Here is a 19,995-nt window from a genome sequence, read left to right on the forward strand (position 1 = left end):
TCGGTCTCAATTAATGCAGTCTCTTTGTCCTGTTGGGACATGTGATACGCCTCCTTACTATTGGTGCGACCCAGGTGCATCCTCTTGTACTTCGTGACATTGAATCTTAGCAGCCATTTCCTCGACCATTCTTGAAGCTCATAGAGATCTTTCTGCAGCTCTTCACAGTCTCTTTCGTTCTTAATTTCCTTAAATAACTTATCATCGTCCGAAAACATTTTCATGGAGGAGTGTATAGCTTCTGGCATGTCATTAAAGAAACAAACAAACAACAACGGGCCCAGTGCCCTGTGGTACCCCGCTAGTCACAGGTACACATGACGATTTCGTACCCTTCCTGTATTTTCAGTCTCTTGGCGCTTTTCCTTGATCCAGAGATTTCCAGAATAAGAGTCTTAGCGGTACATGAGCACGTACATCGGACAGATTTGAATATTTCTTCCGCTTCAAACAGAAATAGAAAAATAATAATATATTCGAGTTGAAACTGTTCGGGCTTCAGAGTCAAAATGTTTCGGTCAAAAGGTTCACGGGAGTCGGGACGTGGAAACAGGTAGCACAACACCAGCAGTCATCAAGTTATGGGAGGAGTGTGATGGTGTTCTAGGACCTGGAGTTTTAAAATGTGAATCACGGGGAGTGTGAGCACGAGGGCGTGGAGGAGTGTGATCACGAGGGAGGAGTGTGTGGGTCATGTTGGTGGTGTTCACACTAGCGATCGTCTTCCTGCTGGTCTCCCACTCGTTTCTCCAATGTTACTACAACCCAGCCTGTCAAGGTACGTACTGTATACGTTCACTGTTCTGGTCTTCCCTCTCCTTCCTTTGTGATGGAAAGTTGTTGAACAAGTGTTGGAATCATGATGAAATGCATCTACTCATTATAAGTTACGGAGGATATGATAATATTTACGCGGGTCAGAGTGTAACAATTCCAGTTCAAGATTGTTCCAGCTTTTAGTTCTCACGGTGTTACAGACCTGTGTGGATGTTACGAGGTTACCTGCAGACGATATACACCGTAATAGTGTCCTCAAAACTTGCTTACGAACACAATCAAGAAGTAACAGATGCAAAGAAATAAAGTGAAAAGCATTGGTAAAATAAATATTATACTTTATAGAAGAAAACAACATTAACACAGATAACAAGGTCTGAGTGATATATGGCGATAGTGATTGTAATACACATGAGAGGACAGGCACACGGTCGGACACATCTATATGGTGTTACTTCCTAGTTCCGGCTGTTGAAAATCATTTTATTAATTCTCCAACTCTCCAATGGCAGTCCTGATTTGTGTGAGGAAAATAATGGCCATGATCCACTGTTATGATGTGAAGGTGTTGCAGAACTACACACACACCTTACCCGTTTATAGTCTATAGAATACCGACTCGTTAGAAGGAACACCTTTAGGGAAAAAGTTTTAGAATAAAACGTCTTTATTACTTCTTGTGTTTAGGATAAGAAGAAAGGACTGGAACTGCGCCTTTGTTACTTTTGTTTTCCTTAGTTTTTGTGAGAGTACAGTCAATGCTCACAATGGCGCCATGTTTACATTCCTGTTGAAAAAAGGTAAGATAACAAAATAACACCCTAACTTTCTTTGCCTAACCCAAAAATAATGCACTTCCAACTAAAGATAGGCAGGTTAGGTTAGGGTAGGTTGGTTTATCTTTTCTACGGTAAATCATCGTCACTGGGAAGTTGGGAACCGTTCGTGGGTGCGATGAAACGTTTAGTGCAAAATCTTAAAATTGTAAAGACGTGTTATTTGTTGCTAAATTATTAATATTAAAATTAAATTATAACGAACCTTACAAATATGCTCCAATACTGTTGGTGATTTTTTTTTATGGAACCTAAGCGTTAATGTGTATGAAACTTTTGTCTTTTAGCGCTGACATGAACATAAATAATGTCGTCGGAGGGAGCTAGTGCGTACACGTAGATCCGGGTTAACAACAAAAAACATCGAGAAAAACAGCTGAAAATCCCCCAATTTCTTAATACATTCTAAAGGTAAGAGATTATTTTTTTTCGGTATTGCAGTTTCAGCCACAACTCACTTAAGAGCAATTTTGGGTAAAGGTGTAGAATAGCTCTAACACCAAAATTTGTTTGTTGATTTGGTAAAAAAAAATCTACACGCTAATAGCATGATATTAAACACAGAAATGGAAACGACGATACATAGAACCTAATAGAACCTGACCTAACATACCCATAAGTTGGGTATGTTAGGTCAGGTTTTATTAAGTTCTATGCATTATCGTGTTAAACAACTTACCTTAATATTGAGGTTGACATACATCAGCAATGGCGAGGAGAAATTCGTGAAGACGTTCACCGTCATTTATAGGAAACGTCTCTTGAAGAGGGATTAAGCGAGGTAAACAAAACAAAAAAATGGCGCCGGGAGGAGAACTGTGAAGCGGGAAAGAGAAAATAAAAGAAAAAATATAAAATACTTAATACAGTAGGCTCTCACCAATAACGTTTAATAGGTGCCTGAAAAACACCGTTAGTAGCGAAAACGTTATTTGTGTGACATTAAAATACATGTAAAATGGGTTTACTGGAGCCGCCGCCACAAGAATTTCACCCATTTTTTCCCCTTGAAGCCCTCCTAACACTTTTTGTGAGCTGAAATAAAAAGAATTGCTATTCAATCATCAAAATAAAGAGTTTGAGTAATATAACACTTAGCTTGGGGGAGTTTTTGAGGTGCTTGGTGTGATGGTTGTTCCGTATCTGAGGGCCGCTAACACTTGCACTGTCTTTCATTCTACAAGCTAACCATTTCACAAGAATTTGCTCTGTTATCACTAACAACCTGTTTCTATTGCCTTTATCATTCATAGCTCGCCTCGCATTTCCATCACTACCGAAATATTTTTAGCCAGCGCAATACTCTTCTTGGTCCCCGCTAAGTTCCTCTTAATATTTCGCACTGTAGACTCAGGACAGTTCAATTTCCTCACTTTAAAAGTTCCCAGTCATTCATGTGGCAAATCACTCCCTCCACCACCTCCCCTAGTCCCCATAGGCAAAATTGCGGAAGCCATTATTGATCACCGACCCTAACAACCACTGGTTATGGAGGCGAAAATCTCGCACGTGGGCGCAGCGTTGTATTCCACTGAACGTGTGTGAGAGTGAGAGTGAGGGGGAGTGGACAACTACGTCATCAACACGGCGGCAAACAAGCTCTATCATTGATGCGCTTGGACGCTTTCCGCGAAATTTCCGTTATTCAAGAGAATCCAGACGTTATTATCGAAAATGGGTACCTATTGTAACTTACCGTTATTGTCGAAAACGTTATTGTGGAAGTCGTTATTGGCGAGAGCCTACTGTATTATACTTGAAAGTTATCGTTTTTTTAATATACATAAAATCATCAAAACAATAAGTATACCAAAAATAAAGAAAACCAACAAAAACTTCTGGTGTTAGCACTATTTTACACCTTTACCCAATTTTATGTTTATCATTAGTTGTATTTTGTCAATAGGAACAACTTTTTGTAATACCACTTCCGTCGCAAATTAATGTAAATCTGCAGTCACCGTGTGTCGTCTGTTAGTTCACAGCTGATCTGTTCGGTCTGAGCATAATCTCACGTCCACAAAAAAATTAAAATTACATAATGATGTTTCAACAAAGTTGCTTTTTTTAGTACCAGATATCAAAATAAGTACTTTCTGTTTAATATAGCGGTGACGGCTAGGAAGTTAGGTAAGGTTAGGTAGGTTACTTTGGTTGGTTAGGTCATGTTGTTTGGGGGATGATAATCCCAAAGCGACTCAGTTCTGATGGAAATAAAGGTCAAATTCGAATGAATCACCAAATATCATGGGGAAAAAATATGGTCGAGCAGTAGTTGTGGATGAAACTGTAAATTTACCGCATTTCTTTAGAAATTTGTTTTAAAGTTGTTCCTTTTCACGAGTCGGTGGTCCAGACTATACCCTATCTTACCTTACCAATGAATCAAACCTGTCGACTACAGTGGCACCAGAATGTCACTGTGACTGAAACCTAACCTAACTTAAAATACGAATCATTGAAAATCCTGACCAAATACAGCGTAAGTGTTTATTTTGATCCATTAAGGATGGTAGGAAACCCTCCGGTCTGTCTGTCTATCTATCCATGTATGTCTGCAGGGCCGGATTTACCTACTTGTGGGCCCCAGGCCAACTCATCAGTGGGCCCCCAAATTTATAGAAATGTTTGCATGTTTCTATATATATATATGTATATATATATATATATATATATATATATATATATATATATATATATATATATATATATATATATATATTACTGTAATTATTTTGCAATGGCCAAATGTCATCAAATATTACATAATATCATAATATTATAATGTAAGAAATAAGAATTTCAACACAATGTGACACATCATTACTTTTAATCAAATTAGTTCTATATCATGTACATCTTATATATGGGATTAATGAAAGAAATACAATTAACTTGATGCATAATCAATTTTGCAAGCACATGAAGTACAGCAAACTGTGTGAATTTCAAAATAAATTTTTCCTACTTTTTTTCATGGAAAATTTGTCAATGATACTGTTTATGTCAAGGGATTGTAGGAGGCCACATTCAATGCATAATAATGAAAGTGAGTTTAATCTGGTTTGTCCCATGGTAGACCTCAGGTGATTTTTCACCCTAGATAGAGTAGAGAAAGACCTCTCTCCTTCACAATTTGTAATGGGGATGGTAAGGAAAATTCTTACCAAGATACTAATGTTTGGAAAGGCAGTTGTCAATATAAATTATCACTGAGCTGAGGCTGAGAAGATAATGACTGACTGAGCGAGCTGTCAGCAAACCAACGGTAACCCTGACACGTACTGAACGTGAAACGATCCTGTCCTTCACACGTCAAGGCGCTGAAGGTTTCTTGAACTTTATTCTCCCTCTCTCTCCAGCATATATGTATGTATAGATAGATAGATAGATCGATGGTGAGACACGGACATTTAAAAAATGTATATACTGTATATTTTTTTTTATTATCTTATTTTATCTTATTTTCTTCATTTTACTATAGGGCCTAATCCGTGGCCCACCTGAGAACCACCCCATGGCCCACCAGTTGAAGACCACTGTGGGCCTATACTTATTGTACAGGGGCCCTTATGGTTGTGAATATATTGTATAATGAAATACTCGGTGTACACTTGAAACAAGGTTATACGCTGGCACGCTGCGCGACAAATTGGTTTCAGTGGGCCCCCATATACCGGTGGGCCCTAGGCCAATGGCACACTTGGCCTATTGGTAAATCCGGCCCTGTCTGTCTGTCTGTCTGTCTGTCTGTGTTTGTCTGCTTCTGACATTTGGACTGTGTGTGTGTGTGTTTAGGTTAGGTTAGAATAGTTTAGGTTAGGTGTGAACAGGGAAGTCACTATCCCGTAGGTTTGATCTCTGGAGCTGTAAAGTAGCGTGTTAAGACCGTAGGTTTTATTTATTTTAATGAATATACGAGGCGTTTAGATGTTGGGACACACCACACACACACACACACACACACCGTGAACAGTAATTACCAAGTTGATTTTAACCTCTGGAACACCTGAACATTCCCTCACCGACCAGCATGATGTTAACACCTCAGTGATAAAGTTTCCCCTAGTTACTGGTATGGCTGGCGTGACCACAACAAGAACTTGTCATTCTACCTGTCGTTCACCACCACAATCCCTCGTTTACCACTACCAGCACTAGTTCACAGGGGAGGATCCAGGAATATCAAAAGGGGGAGGGTCCAAGAATTTATTTTATTTTTTTTTTTTTTGGGGGGGGTGAGGGGGGGACATGGTGCTCAAAGCGAGCATTTTGAGGCCATTTTGAAACCATGTGCACGTGATATTAGGAGATATTCTGATGTCAATAGTCTGTTACTTTTTACTATACAAAAATGCCTGAGTACAATTCTACATTAAAGAAAAAAGTATTGGAATTTTCTGATGAAAAGGGAGAGGTCCAGACCCCCAGGACATCCTCCTGGAGGCGCCCTTGGTTCACCACCACTACCACACTCTCTCGGTCACTACCACCAATACTAGTTCACCACCACCTCACCTTCTCCACCACCACCACCTCACGTTTAGCCACCATAAAATGACTCCTCATATCAGTTTGTTTCTGGTAAATCTCTCTCTCTCTCTCTCTCTCTCTCTCTCTCTTGGTGATGAGAAATAACGGTTTCTACCGCTGAAAACTGTATGGGGTAGGACGCCAGATGTAGGACACTGTGTTGGTGGTGCAGGACGCCAGATGTAGGACACTGTGTTGATGGTGCAGGACGCCTGATGTAGGACACTGTGTTGGTGGTGCAGGACGCCAGATGTAGGACACTGTTGGTGGTGCAGGACGCCAGATGTAGGACACTGTTGGTGGTGCAGGACGCCAGATGGTGACACTGTTGGTGGTGCAGGACGGATGTAGACACTGTTGGTGGTGCAGGACGCCAGACACTGTTGGTGGTGCAGGACGCCAGATGTAGGACACTGTTGGCAGGACGCCAGATGACACTGTGTTGGTGCAGGACGCCAGATAGACACTGTGTTGGTGGTGCAGGACGCCAGATGTAGACACTGTTGGTGGTGCAGGACGCCAGATGTAGACACTGTTGGTGGTGCAGGACGCCAGATGTAGACACTGTGTTGGTGGTGCAGGACGCCAGATGTAGACACTGTGTTGGTGGCAGGACGCCAGATGTAGGACACTGTGTTGGTGCAGGACGCCAGATGGTGGACACTGTGTGCGGTGCAGGACGCCAGATGGTGACAGTGCTGGTGCAGGACGCCAGATGGTGACACTGTTGGTGGTGCAGGACGCCAGATGGTGACACTGTTGGTGGTGCAGGACGCCAGATGTAGGACACTGTTGGTGGTGCAGGACGCCAGATGACACTGTTGGTGGTGCAGGACGCCAGATGGTGACACTGTGTTGGTGGTAGACGCCTGATGTAGGACACTGTGCTGGTGGTGCAGGACGCCAGATGTAGGACACTGTTGGTGGTGCAGGACGCCAGATGTAGGACACTGTTGGTGGTGCAGGACGCCAGATGACACTGTTGGTGGTGCAGGACGCCAGATGGGACACTGTTGGTGGTGCAGGACGCCAGATGTAGGACACTGTTGGTGGTGCAGGACGCCAGATGGTAACACTGTGTTGGTGGCAGGACGCCAGATGTAGGACACTGTTGGTGGTGCAGGACGCCAGATGTAGGACACGCTGGTGCAGGACGCAAACTATGGTTTCTCAGAATGTATTGCGCCAGCTGCTGGGTATTTATATCATCGGTTAGGTTACGTTAGGTTAGCGTTAGGTCAGGTCAGGTTAGCGTTAGGTCAGGTCAGCGTCAGGTTAGGTTAACGTCAGGTTAGCGTTACGTTAGCGTTAGGTTACGTTAGGTTAGCGTTAGGTCAGGTCAGGTTAGCGTTAGGTCAACAGGTTAGGTTAAGGGTTAACGTCAGGTTTACGTTAGGTTAGCGTTAGGGTGGTTAATTTTCAGGTGAGATAAACGGGAGGGGCAAAGATTCAGGTCACTGCTTCAGGAAGTTGGCTGTGGACGTCTGACTTATTTAAAACACACACACACACACCACGTGATCAACATTATCCATCCCCGGCATTAAATCTATGTAAACACGTGGATATCTCTTCCTTCGCGCGCAAAATAACCTGTATGTTAATGTGTTATTCTGCTGACTCACGACTGTTGACATCCATTGTTATTCTGTTTCATTTATGTTGATTCCCGTTATTTGACGGCTTTGGTTGCGTCACTGTTAGGTAATGCGTGCGTCACTGTTAGGTAATCGCGTCACGTAGTAAGCGGTCACGTTAGTAAGTCAGTAGGTAATGCGCGTCACTGTTAGGTAATGCGTGTCACTGTTAGGTAATGCGTGCGTCACTGTTCGCCGTGTGTTTAACTACGAGAGAACAATAAGGAGTGGCGATATGTGACGTCATAGGTAAACAAATTGTACAGTAACGTTAGAGGCCAAAATAATTGTACTGTGACGTCATAGAGAAACAAGTATTACGTAATCAGCAAATGCCTATCCATACACTCACATTCACACTTTGTCCGCCCACCCCCCTCAACGCCATTTTTGTTCATACGGCACTGTTATTCCCCTATCTGTTCATTCTCTCTCTCTCTCCACCAGGAAATACCAGCATTAGCACCAGTATATCCTCTTGGCCATCCTCCATTCACTCTCTCACCACCTCACCTTCGACCCCTTTCTTCCAACCGTACGACTCTCTCTGTCTCTCTCTCTCTCTCTCTCGTTCCTTTCACTTTCTGTACACTAACACGATCCCTGCCCCCAAAATGGACCTTCCCCTTCACCCATATTCCCCACTCCTCCATCTCTCCCTCTCTCCACCCACCCATACCCCACTCACCTCCCTCCTCCACCCTTCCCATCTGCCCCCACCCCTGTAGTTACGTGATACAACCATAACCCCCACCAACCAATTCCGATGGAGCATGACAGCGATTTTTCTGTCTGTCTCTGTCTGTCTGTCTATCTGTCTGTCTGTAGCTGGTCGAGTCATGGAGATTTAATATATGTCTTGGTGACGGGGATAAGGCTGGGTCATCTCACAACATTACAAAATAATAACCAAAAATGATAACAAGTAATTAAGAAACATTAACAAAAACTAACATTCAGAATGGCTTCTCGTGTGAAGTACCGAGGTAAACTAGCTTTTGATCGAAACCCGTTCATTACTGGTCATAAACATTATAATGATCCTCCCGGTGGTGAGTAAACATTATAATGATCCTCCCGGTGGTGAGTAAACATTATAATGATCCTCCTGGTGAGTAAACATTATAATGATCTCCGGTGGTGAGTAAACATTATAATGATCCTCCTGGTGAGTAAACATTATAATGATCTCCCGGTGGTGAGAACATTATAATGATCCTCCTGGTAGGAGTAAACATTATAATGATCTCCCGGTGGTGAGTAAACATTATAATGATCCTCCCGGTGGTGAGTAAACATTATAATGATCCTCCCGGTGGTGAGTAAACATTATAATGATCCTCCCGGTGGTGAGTAAACATTATAATGATCCTCCCGGTGGTGAGTAAACATTATAATGATCCTCCCGGTGGTGAGTAAGACAAACACCCATTAAAGCCTCATCACCTCACCGTCTCTGCACTACAAGGATGCCGGGGATGGTGTGGGGCTCACAATACATACTGTATATATGAGGATGGAAAGTACATTTGACTCATTTAGCCACAAGTTTCCTGTTCACTTCTTTTTTGTTACTTTCTGTCTGTCTTTATCTCTGTCTCTGTCTGTCTTTATCTCTGTCTCTGTCTGTCTGTCTCTCTCTCTTTCTGTCTGTCTCTCTTTCTGATTCACTCACTTAGGTTTTTTTAAGGATGATGGGTGATGGATGGTTTTAGTTGCCTCACTAGGGCCAACCACCACCACTACCACCACATCACCACCACCACCACCATACTATGCTACTTTCACTCTTACTTGGCTACAGCTCTTCAAGGTGGTGGAATTTGAAGGGAACAATTAGGTTTTTAACTCATTCTCACCTTATTTCTTTATTTCACCTGATGATTAAATACCCTGACTCTCTACCAAGGGCTAGGCTAGGCTACTTTGGGTTGGGTTACCATGTTACGTTAGGTAAGGCTACTTTAGATTAGGTTATTTAGGTTAGAAGCTTAGATTTAAAGTGACGTAAGCTAGGGGGTTAACCTTTGCATGGTCCATTTTAAGAAGGAGGATAATAGTAAGTTTCACGAACTCAGAAAACTCTCAGGAGTAGATTTGCTTTCCCCCCAAAACAACCTCCAGCTGTGAGTGAGGGCAGCCTAAATCTGTCGCCGACACACACTGAAGAAGACAAACTTTTGCTAGAATTCCTTTGATCTCTCTCTCTGTGAAAGTCTCAAATGCATTAAGAAACAACTCAGTAACTTAAGTAACCAAGAGGGAAGAGAAAGAGGAAAAGAAATGTTGTGTGAGGAGAGGGATAGATTATTTTCTTCCATACTGTGCAATATTATTTTCTACTATCATATACTGAAGGCGTAAGTGAGGGATATCTCACACACACACACGAGTCCACACTTTCTCTCCCGGTATTATGCCTCTTGGACGTGGTCGTATTCTCATGTATGGGTGACACAATATGTGGCTGTCAACACGAGAACAATACCCCAGCTGACACAATGGTATTTGAATCCTGTGGTACTTTCGTCTGGGGTGTGTTTAGAATATGTCCTTGAAAACTGGAGGTCGGGTTTATCCCCCACTCCTAAACCACTTTCTACCGGAACAACTGCACACCTGAGTCATGGAGAGATAATAAACACGAAAATACAGTGGTAGTCATACAGTGTTACGGGTGATATATTGATACAGTGGTAGTCATACAGGAATACAGTGTTACGGGTGATATATTGATACAGTGGTAGTTATACAGGAATACAGTGTTACGGGTGATATATTGATACAGTGGTAGTCATACAGGAATACAGTGTTACGGGTGATATATTGATACAGTGGTAGTTATACAGGAATACAGTGTTATGGGTGATATATTAATACAGTGGTAGTCATACAGGAATACAGTGTTACGGGTGATATATTGATACAGTGGTAGTTATACAGGAATACAGTGTTACGGGTGATATATAGATACAGTGGTAGTCATACAGGAATACAGTGTTATGGGTGATATATTAATACAGTGGTAGTCATGTGAATACAGTGTTACGGGTGATATATTGATACAGTGGTAGTCATACAGGAATACAGTGTTACGGGTGATATATTGATACAGTGGTAGTCATACAGAAATACAGTGTTGTTGGGTGATATATTAATACAGTGGTAGTCATACATGAATACAGTGTTACGGGGTATATATTGATACAGTGGTAGTTATGGAATACAGTGTTACGGGTGATATATTGATACAGTGGTAGTTATACAGGAATACAGTGTTACAGGTGATATATTGATACAGTGGTAGTCATACAGGAATACAGTGTTATGGAAGAGAATATTGATAGTGGTAGTTATGCAGGAATACAGTGTTACAGGTGATATATTGATACAGTGGTAGTCATACAGGAGTACAGTCAGTCCCCAGTAGGAAGGGGTGAGGTCATAGATGCCAACAATTGATTATGACTATAATATATTCACTAGTATACTACATAAAGCACAAGAACAAAATATACCATACAGAAAAATTACAGTAGGTAAATAATTAAATCATGGTATCGAGGGGAAAGTTATAAATTGGATAAAATCATGGCTCACCGATAGAACGCAGAGGGTCAGCGTAGATGGTGTTAAATCTGAGTGGGGCCGTGTAACCAGTGGGGTTCCCCAGGGGTCAGTACTAGGTCCAATCTTGTTCATAATCTACATAAACGATCTAGATATTGGGATCAGCAGTGACATAAGCAAGTTTATGGATGACACCAAAATAGGGCGGCAGATTAATTCAGGGCAGGATGCAATGCATTACAGGAGGATCTAAATAAACTGCAGGGTGGTCCGAAAATGGCAAATGAAATTCAACACCAGCAAGTAAGTACTTAATATTGAAGAACAAATACTGATAATGTACAGCCTTAACAACATCAACCTAGAGAAGTCGACTTGTGAAAGAGACCTAGGGGTACTTGTAAGCCCGGACCTACGGCCTAGAAAATAGTGCGTTAATGTTCGAAATAAGGCAAACAGAGTATTGGGTTTTTTATCTAGAAGTGTAAGTAACAAGAATGCAGAGGTCTTATTGCAACTATATCTTGCGCTAGTCAGGCCGCACCTCGATTATGCGGTTCAGTTCTGGTGCCCCTATTATAGAATGGATATAAATTCACTAGAGTCGGTGCAGCGAAGAATAACAAAAATGATTCGGGGACTTAGAAACCTTCCTTATCAGGATAGGTTAAAGAAACTTAACTTGCATTCCCTAGAAAGACGAAGAGTGCGGGGAGATATGATAGAAATATTTAAGTGGGTGAAATGAATCAATAAAGGGATATAGATAAAGTTCTTATAATATCCGAGCAGGATAGGACTCGGAGCAACGGTTCAGTTGGATAAGTTTAGGTTTTAGGAGGGAGATAGGAAGAAACTGGTTCACAAATAGGGTGGTGGACGAGTGGAACAAGCTTAGCAACTTTGTAGTAAGTTCGGGAACTCTGGAAAGTTTCAAAAGGAGGCTAGATAGATTCATGGATGATAGAGAGTGGTAGTAACTCTCCACAGGAGGTGCCATGCACAGGCCAACCGGCCAATTGCAGACTCCTTATTTTCTTATGTTCTTATGTACTCCAATAAGCGTATTATAACTGGGGTATTTTTTATAGTATGTTACAACAGTATAATGGTGGAGATGACAACACTGACGGTGATACAGTGTTACTCTGTGAACTGTATACATTACTTGAGGTAACTTGTGTAACGTGTCACAACAGCCAATACCCGCGATTAATATTATTGGGATGACCTGATTATTAACCTTAACACTAATCTAACCTAACGCCAAAGGTAGCATTTATCATGTGTAATAAGCTGGTGAGAACTAAACTATTACTTGAAATGAGTCGTACAATCTAGCTCAATAACCATTAATTAAGGCTTACGATGTGCACTTGTTTCTGTGTTGGTAAACGAGAGTGAAATGTGTTTATTGTGCGGAACCGTTAATGAGGTGCAGCTACCCTCAAAAAGTGTTAGCGGTAGTACGCATTGAGGTAGGGCAACCGTGCTGGGCGGCCAAGTGAGTCCATTGTAGCAAGTGAAAGTTGTGTTGTCTACCCCGTATGCTGTGCTCTCTACTGCTGCTCTTTAACACCAGGTATAACCTGATAAATGCTCATATTTGTTGTCGCAACAGCGTTATTCAATTTCTAGACGATCATTTCTACACCCAAAAACACACAAAAAAGAGCAAGACAACCTTGAGAAATATTGGAGACATGATGTAATATTATGTGGTGTAGTGAACGTGGTGGCAACTAGCGGTAGGAGGGTGTGGGTGCCTGACTCCTGCCTGGCTCAGTCACAAGCGTCCAGCCACCGAGGTGACAACACCTCATCCACCTCGCCCCGCACCCGACGTCCACGAGACCTTACACAGACACTGGATGCGAGTCTTTCTCTCAAGTTATAACTTCTGATTCAAGTATTCATTGCATATCTGATGCTGAGGAGCCTTGGAAGGTGGAGGAGGACCCTCGTCGTCTGGAACAGCTTTCGTTTTTCTTGTAACTTTTCTCAAGTGTCCAACGTTTTAGTTTCACTTATGCACTGAAATTTGATTCGCTCGAGGTTTACAATATTCAGGATACTCTCGCGTTCCTTGATGTTTTCAGCATCATGTTGTCCCTGACGAGCTGAAACTTTGATGGAACTTAAGTTACCCGGAAAGTTCCGATAATACTTTTGCTTTCATTGTACTTATTTCAGTGTTCATAATATCCCTACTAGACTCAAACTCGAATAATTTAAGACTAAAGTCACAAGATACAACCTTTGAGTGGCAGGCAGTAACTTTTGACGTCTGAACATCACAGTGATCGTATGTGGCTTTTATAATTGTGCGAACGTTCTGTTGCAGGTCTCGGCTGAATATGCGGATCAGCAGTCCAGAATAGACAGACCCTTTAGTACCTCCACTCACTTTATTTTCCGCCTCGTGGCGTCAACAAGAAATGCAACAGTGGGTTTTAGCGTTGCTTTTCTGAACCCTTTCTGTGCTCCCCCTCCCCACACACGTGATCATGAAGCGTCTGGTGGTATCAACTTACCTTCTTATGATCAGTCTCTCGCGGGCGACTCCTAACCCTCAGCAGAAGTTCCCGGAAGACTTCTATGGCGAGACGAACTCCGGCGTGAGTCCTGGTACAGTATTAACGGATAACGAGGATCTTCCTCCAGGTCCCTTTGGTGACGTCCAAGTTGAGATAAGTCATCCTACGGACTCCTCCATCTCCATAGGATCTCCGGACTTCCAGTTTATTCACGAGTCTGAAGGCAACGCTCCCCTCCACAGTAATGTCGACCTGAGACTCTTATATACTATAATAATGAACGACTCGCATTCGTCTGGCTCCAAACAACACAACAGTAACGGAGGTGTGAACAAGTGTGTTACTGACCTTAGTGGTGTACTCTGTGTCATATGTTCTCGGTAGTATGACAGGTGTAAGCTTAACCCCACATATGATTGTGTGGGGAATTTTTTGATAAAGTTAAGGCGAGCGTAATGTTGGTGTAGCCCCAAGGTTCACACGTTACAGTGACCAAGTCTCTTGGAACGGGAATTACACAACCAACCAACTCAGCACCTGACTCACACCATACACTACCTACCACCAACACCCCCACCAACACCACCACCAACACCACCCCACCCCCACACACCCCCCACCCCACCAACACCACCACCCCCATACCACCCCCCCAACACCACCACCAACACCCCCATACCACCCCCCAACACCCCCACCCCCCAACACCCCCCACCAACACCACCACCCTGCCCCACCCCACCCCACCCCCCATACCACCACCCCCCAACACCACCACCAACACCCCCCTACCCCCACCCCCATACCACCCCTACCACACCCCCCAACACCACCACCCCCACCACCCCACCAACACCCCCACCAACACAAACCACCCCCCCCCCCATACCACCCCCACCACCCCACCCCCAACCCCCATCCCCCACACCACCCCACCCCCACCACCCCACCCCCCCAACCCCCACCCCCACACCCACCCCCCCAACACCACCCCATCCCCCCCAACACCCCCCCACCTCCCAACACCCCACCACCCCAACACCCCCACCACCCCAACACCCCCCACCCACACCACCCAACACCCCCCACCCCCCCACACCACCCCCAACACCCCCACCCCCCAACACCCCCACCCCCCCAACACCACCACCCCACCAACACCACCACCCCCACCACCCCCACCCCCACCAGCAGCACCACCCCACAACACCACCACCACCCCCACCAACACCCCACCAATAGCACCACCCCCACCAACACCACCCCCCCACCCCACCAACACACAGTCACCTACAATAACTAACAGCCTTCTACCTCTCATCCAACAGCTATACCACAGAACTGTTGGTACAAAAGCAACCAGTATGACTGCGGCCTCTCCGTCTCCTGCGTATTCCAGGGTTCGAAGCCCATGGACCTGTGCTCCGGGGGAATGATCTGGACGTGTTGTGTCCCCCGGAACAAGATTGATTCTGTGGACGAGAACCTGGGAGCCATCGGTAACGACGTCGGTGAGTAGGAGCCATGTTGTGTCGTGTTGATGTGTGAGTCATGAGTCATTCTGCCGCATCTGTTGGTCCTGATCTAACCTTGTATTTATAAACTGATGCACTCTATAATGTTTTATACTCCTTTAGCGTTGTTAGTTTGATGTTATGAGGGCTATTCACTCTTAGAACACTATCCTCAAGGCCTGCCACTAAGTAGAATGACTGACGACTTATTCTTTATACTGTACTTCATGGATGTCTGTATCTTTCTTTTATTGGAGGTAACAGACGCCCGTGTTAGTTTATAATGATGATCGATGCCTCTGTCTACGCTATTAAGTTCTGTTGTTCTCTTCACTCCCACCACTCCTACATCACCACCCTGTCTTAAACACTGGAACACCTTAAAGAAATATATAGGTTCGTTTCCTCTGGCATATTAACAATAAGTTTAGTGGTACCAGAGAGATGAACTGAAATGTTGTGATTAGTCTCTGTTTTTATGGTATTTGATTTTTCAGAGTTTCCGAAGATTCAGTGATGTTTGTGGGTTTGTTTTTTTAACTTGGTGTTCAACTTCTAGAGGTTATTATCCCAGTTCACCAAGTTTTAGTTTCAGAAAAATACAACTTATAATCATTAAGAACTATTGTGTCTGTATGTTCAGTCTGACCAACACTATTTCTCTCATGATATTAACGTAATTCAACTGAGTAATATTTTAACCACAATACTCCTCCATTCCATTACCCAATAGAGGATGTCGCTACATAATGTTAGTCGTATACAGTAGTTTTCAGTATCACATCTGTAAGGAGGAACATTCTAAAGGCTGTATCGTAGACGTCAGATATATACAGTCAAGCGGAATATCTCGCCTTAGATGGTGCCATAATTTATTGGACAACCTTGAGGTGCACAAATACAGGGTGATCCAAAAGTCCCCGCAATACTTCACAATGTATTGTTCTACTTACAGTAAAGGTAGGTCTGATAAGTGCAACTATGTAGTCAGTTATTAAAGGTGCACAGGGACTTTTTGATCACCCTGTACTTACAAGCCAGAAATAAATACGAAACACGTAAGTAATATTTTAAGAGGCACGAACACTTACAAGACACATACCCCTTGAGTAACTTAATGAGTGCATCATAAGATGCACTGATAATCTACTTCTTATCGCGCACAAGTACCATCAGGCTACACTCTTCCCTCACTAGATAATTAAGAAGGTAGTCTTAAGACACACTTAAATTTTAGAAGATAAGACTTGAAAAATCTAGCAGGTAGACCCTGAGGCCAGTACCACTAAAACGCCTGAGTGTGAGCAGGAGGCTAGACCAGCTCCTCCCTGTGTAGTGTAGCGAGGGAAGGATGGGCCTATAGCGCTGCCGACTGTCCTCACTGACAGGCCTTTTCTTGGTACGGGTCACAAACTCCTTCTTCACACCCCCGCTGACCCACCCTTCACCCTTATCAGGTCACCACCAGTTCTTCGGTGATGTCAGCAGCCGCCCCAGCTCCTTCAACCACCACCACCAAAGCAGCAGACCTTTTGACCTCCCTAGACCCCCACAGTTTGATTCTGACTTTGATCATGACGACGATAACTTTTTTCCTCACACACACAGACCTTCCTCGATCCTCAGACCACACAGACCTCACGGTAGACCCCAGAGGCCGCCTCACAGACCACAACCACCTTTCCGTCGACCAGAGAGCACGAGACCTGACCACAACTTTGACGATGAATTCAATACTTTCAACAAAAGGCCTCACAATACGTTTAATAACCGCCCTAATAACTTTGACTCGTTCGACAATCGACCTCACGACTTTGCTCGGCCAGGATCTAGTGGCCCTCGTCCGCCGTTTTTATCGACGGGATCTTCCGAGTCGGCTGTTATTCCACCGGGTACGGAAAGTGTGTCGCCTCGTCCATCATCACCAGTGTGTCACATCCACCCTTATTGTTGTTGATGCTTCATAGCGCGTGTTTGCACAGCTGAGATTATGGTGTGGAAAACAGTGGAAGAATTGTACCAAGGTTTTAATCCATTTGTTTAACTATGATGGAGAAGTTTTTGAAAAATTGTTTTGCCTGACGATCTACCAAATACAGAACAGATGTGCCTGTGATAAGTGAGAAAAAAAATCAGTTTTACGTGAGTGTGGTGTTCATGGTGGCGGCCAGTAATAGTGTTCGTGTAAGAGACGTCTCATAAGAGGTGGTTTTGATTGCTCTAATAATTTACAAGAAAGTAAGAGTGTGTTGGCACTCGTGTGAATGTATGAAACAATACTGAATTACTTCATAAGATAAGAACAATAGATGTGTTGCAACATTGACAATAGCAAAACCTAAACGATATTTTGCACCTGAATGAATGAAATATTAGTTCAGACTCATCGAACAATGGGCCAGCACACACCTCATGGTAACACTGTGTTAATCTGAGTGTTGAGAAGATTCCTGAAAAGCGTGTTGCGTAAAAATGAAAAACAAATGTAAAACCAGAGTATTCCCCCAAATTACTTGAGTTGGCAAGTAAATGACCCATAACATCGACTTGGGTTTTCCACTCCCGGAAATCCAGACAATATTGTGCCTCGTGACGTGTGGCCAGTGTGTGGAAACCATTATATGTATTCTGAATATCAAATAATCAGAATCGATTATAATGTGAAGTGTTCCGCAATACAAAGATAACTAATTCTTCAAAGATATATTATAATTTCCAGTATTTCCCTTCTATAATTTCTTCTTAATTTGTTATCATGAAGTGTGTGTGTGTGTGTTGAGTATTGATTGCCACTGACAATGTTCTCACGCTCTCTCCTGCATTATCTTGTCATCTGCTACATCTTGTTCATACTTCCTCATTCCTCTTTGTTTATGTTAATATTATTCTCATTGTTTATCTGCTTCTCCTCTTACGCTTTCTCTTTTTCCTACTTTATCGCCTGGTCTCTCTCTCTCTCTCTCTCTCACTTCCTCTTTCTCTCTCTCTTTCTTGCTCCCTTTCTTCCTCTTTCTCTCTTGCTCCCTTTCTTCTCCTTTCTTCTCCTTTCTCTCTCTCTCTCTCTCTCCTGATAATTGTGTGAATCTTATATCATTGATTTACATAAGATAAACTCCTTCCCATCAGACGCAATAACCAATCCCCTCTCCAATCAGTCAAACGTTAGCTTTCTGGCTTGGTGTTAGCTTTAAGGATAGGTTCATCAGTTAGCTTCCTTCCGTCTCTGTTTCCTCCTATCCTTACACTACTAACCTCTCAGTGTCTGCACCGTGTCTGCTGTCTGCTCCGTGTCTGCTTCTCCTTATCCTTACACCACTATCCTCTCAGTGTCTGCTGTCTGCTCCGTGTCTGCTTCCCCTTATCCTTACACCACTATCCTCTCAATGTCTGCTCCGTGTCTGCTGTCTGCTCCGTGTCTGCTTCTCCTTATCCTTACACCACTATCCTCTCAGTGTCTGCTGTCTGTTTCTCCTTACCCTTACACCACTATCCTCTCAATGTCTGCTGCTGTCTGCTCCGTGTCTGCTTCTCCTTATCCTTACACCACTATCCTCTCCGTGTCTGCTCCGTGTCTGCTTCCCCTTATCCTTACACCACTATCCTTTGAGTGTCTGCTCCGTGTCTGTTTCTCCTTATCCTTACACCACTATCCTCTCAATGTCTGCTCCGTGTCTGCTGTGTGCTCTGTGGCGAGACAATGTGTATGCCATGACACAGAAGGAATTCTAAACGTGATGTCAAAGGCGACACGGTATAAGCAGCACGGAACACCCTGTCATTAAACGCTAGTGACACGGCCTTGGGCGAATACACACCCTCCTTCCCCTCTTCCTCCTCCACTCAACCTTTACCACTGGAGTCACCATCTGTTGTTTATCGTGAGGTTTTATAAGTGGAGGTAAAGGGAGGTTTTATAAGTGGAGGTAAAGTGGGGTTTTATAAGTGGAGGTAAAGTGGGGTTTTATAAGTGGAGGTAAAGTGGGGTTTTATAAGTGGAAGAAAAGTGGGGTTTTATAAGTGGAGGTAAAGTGAGATTGTATAAGTGGAGGTTAAATTAAGCGAATTCACAGATTTTAGTACAGTACCCAGATTTTAGTACAGTCCCAGATTCTAATACAGTACCCAGATTCTAATACAGTACCCAGATTTTAGTACAGTACCCAGATTTTAGTACAGTACCCAGATTTTAGTACAGTACCCAGATTCTAGTACAGTACCCAGATTCTAGTACAGTACCCATATTTTAGTACAGTACCCAGATTCTAGTACAGTACCCAGATTTTAGTACAGTACCCAGATTTTAGTACATACTGTACCTATAGGTTGTGTTGCCTCAGAATAGTGACTTGGCAGGGAAGACAATTACATGGGTCTACAGTTATCAATTTACAGTTAGAGTTGACAATTATGACTTTACAGTTCTGAGTTTACAGTTATGAGTTTACAGTTATGAGTTTACAGTTAGGAGTTTACAGTTAGGAGTTTACAGTTAGGAGTTTACAGTTCTGAGTTTACAGTTCTGAGTTTACAGTTCTGAGTTTACAGTTCTGAGTTTACAGTTCTGAGTTTACAGTTCTGAGTTTACAGTTCT

General features: G+C 43.2%; 1 protein-coding gene across 5 annotated transcripts in view; it reads left to right on the top strand.

Moving 5' to 3' along the window:
- LOC121877850 (serine proteinase stubble-like) overlaps nt 1–19,995 on the top strand; it is a 97,561-nt gene that overhangs the window by 47,628 nt on the left and 29,938 nt on the right. For 3 of the 5 annotated variants that reach the window (XM_042383765.1, XM_042383774.1, XM_042383759.1), the window contains exons 3-4: nt 15,219–15,401; nt 16,862–17,296. In XM_042383765.1, coding sequence (XP_042239699.1) covers nt 15,219–15,401; nt 16,862–17,296 — 618 coding nt within the window. Of the gene's footprint in view, nt 1–13,133; nt 14,216–15,218; nt 15,402–16,861; nt 17,297–19,995 lie in introns of those variants that run through there. The other 2 variants (XM_042383785.1, XM_042383794.1) reach the window with 2 other exon arrangements.

Source organism: Homarus americanus, unplaced genomic scaffold (genome assembly GCF_018991925.1).
Source record: "Homarus americanus isolate GMGI-L3 unplaced genomic scaffold, GMGI_Hamer_2.0 scaffold33468, whole genome shotgun sequence".
In the NCBI taxonomy this organism is placed as follows: Eukaryota; Metazoa; Arthropoda; class Malacostraca; order Decapoda; family Nephropidae; genus Homarus; species Homarus americanus.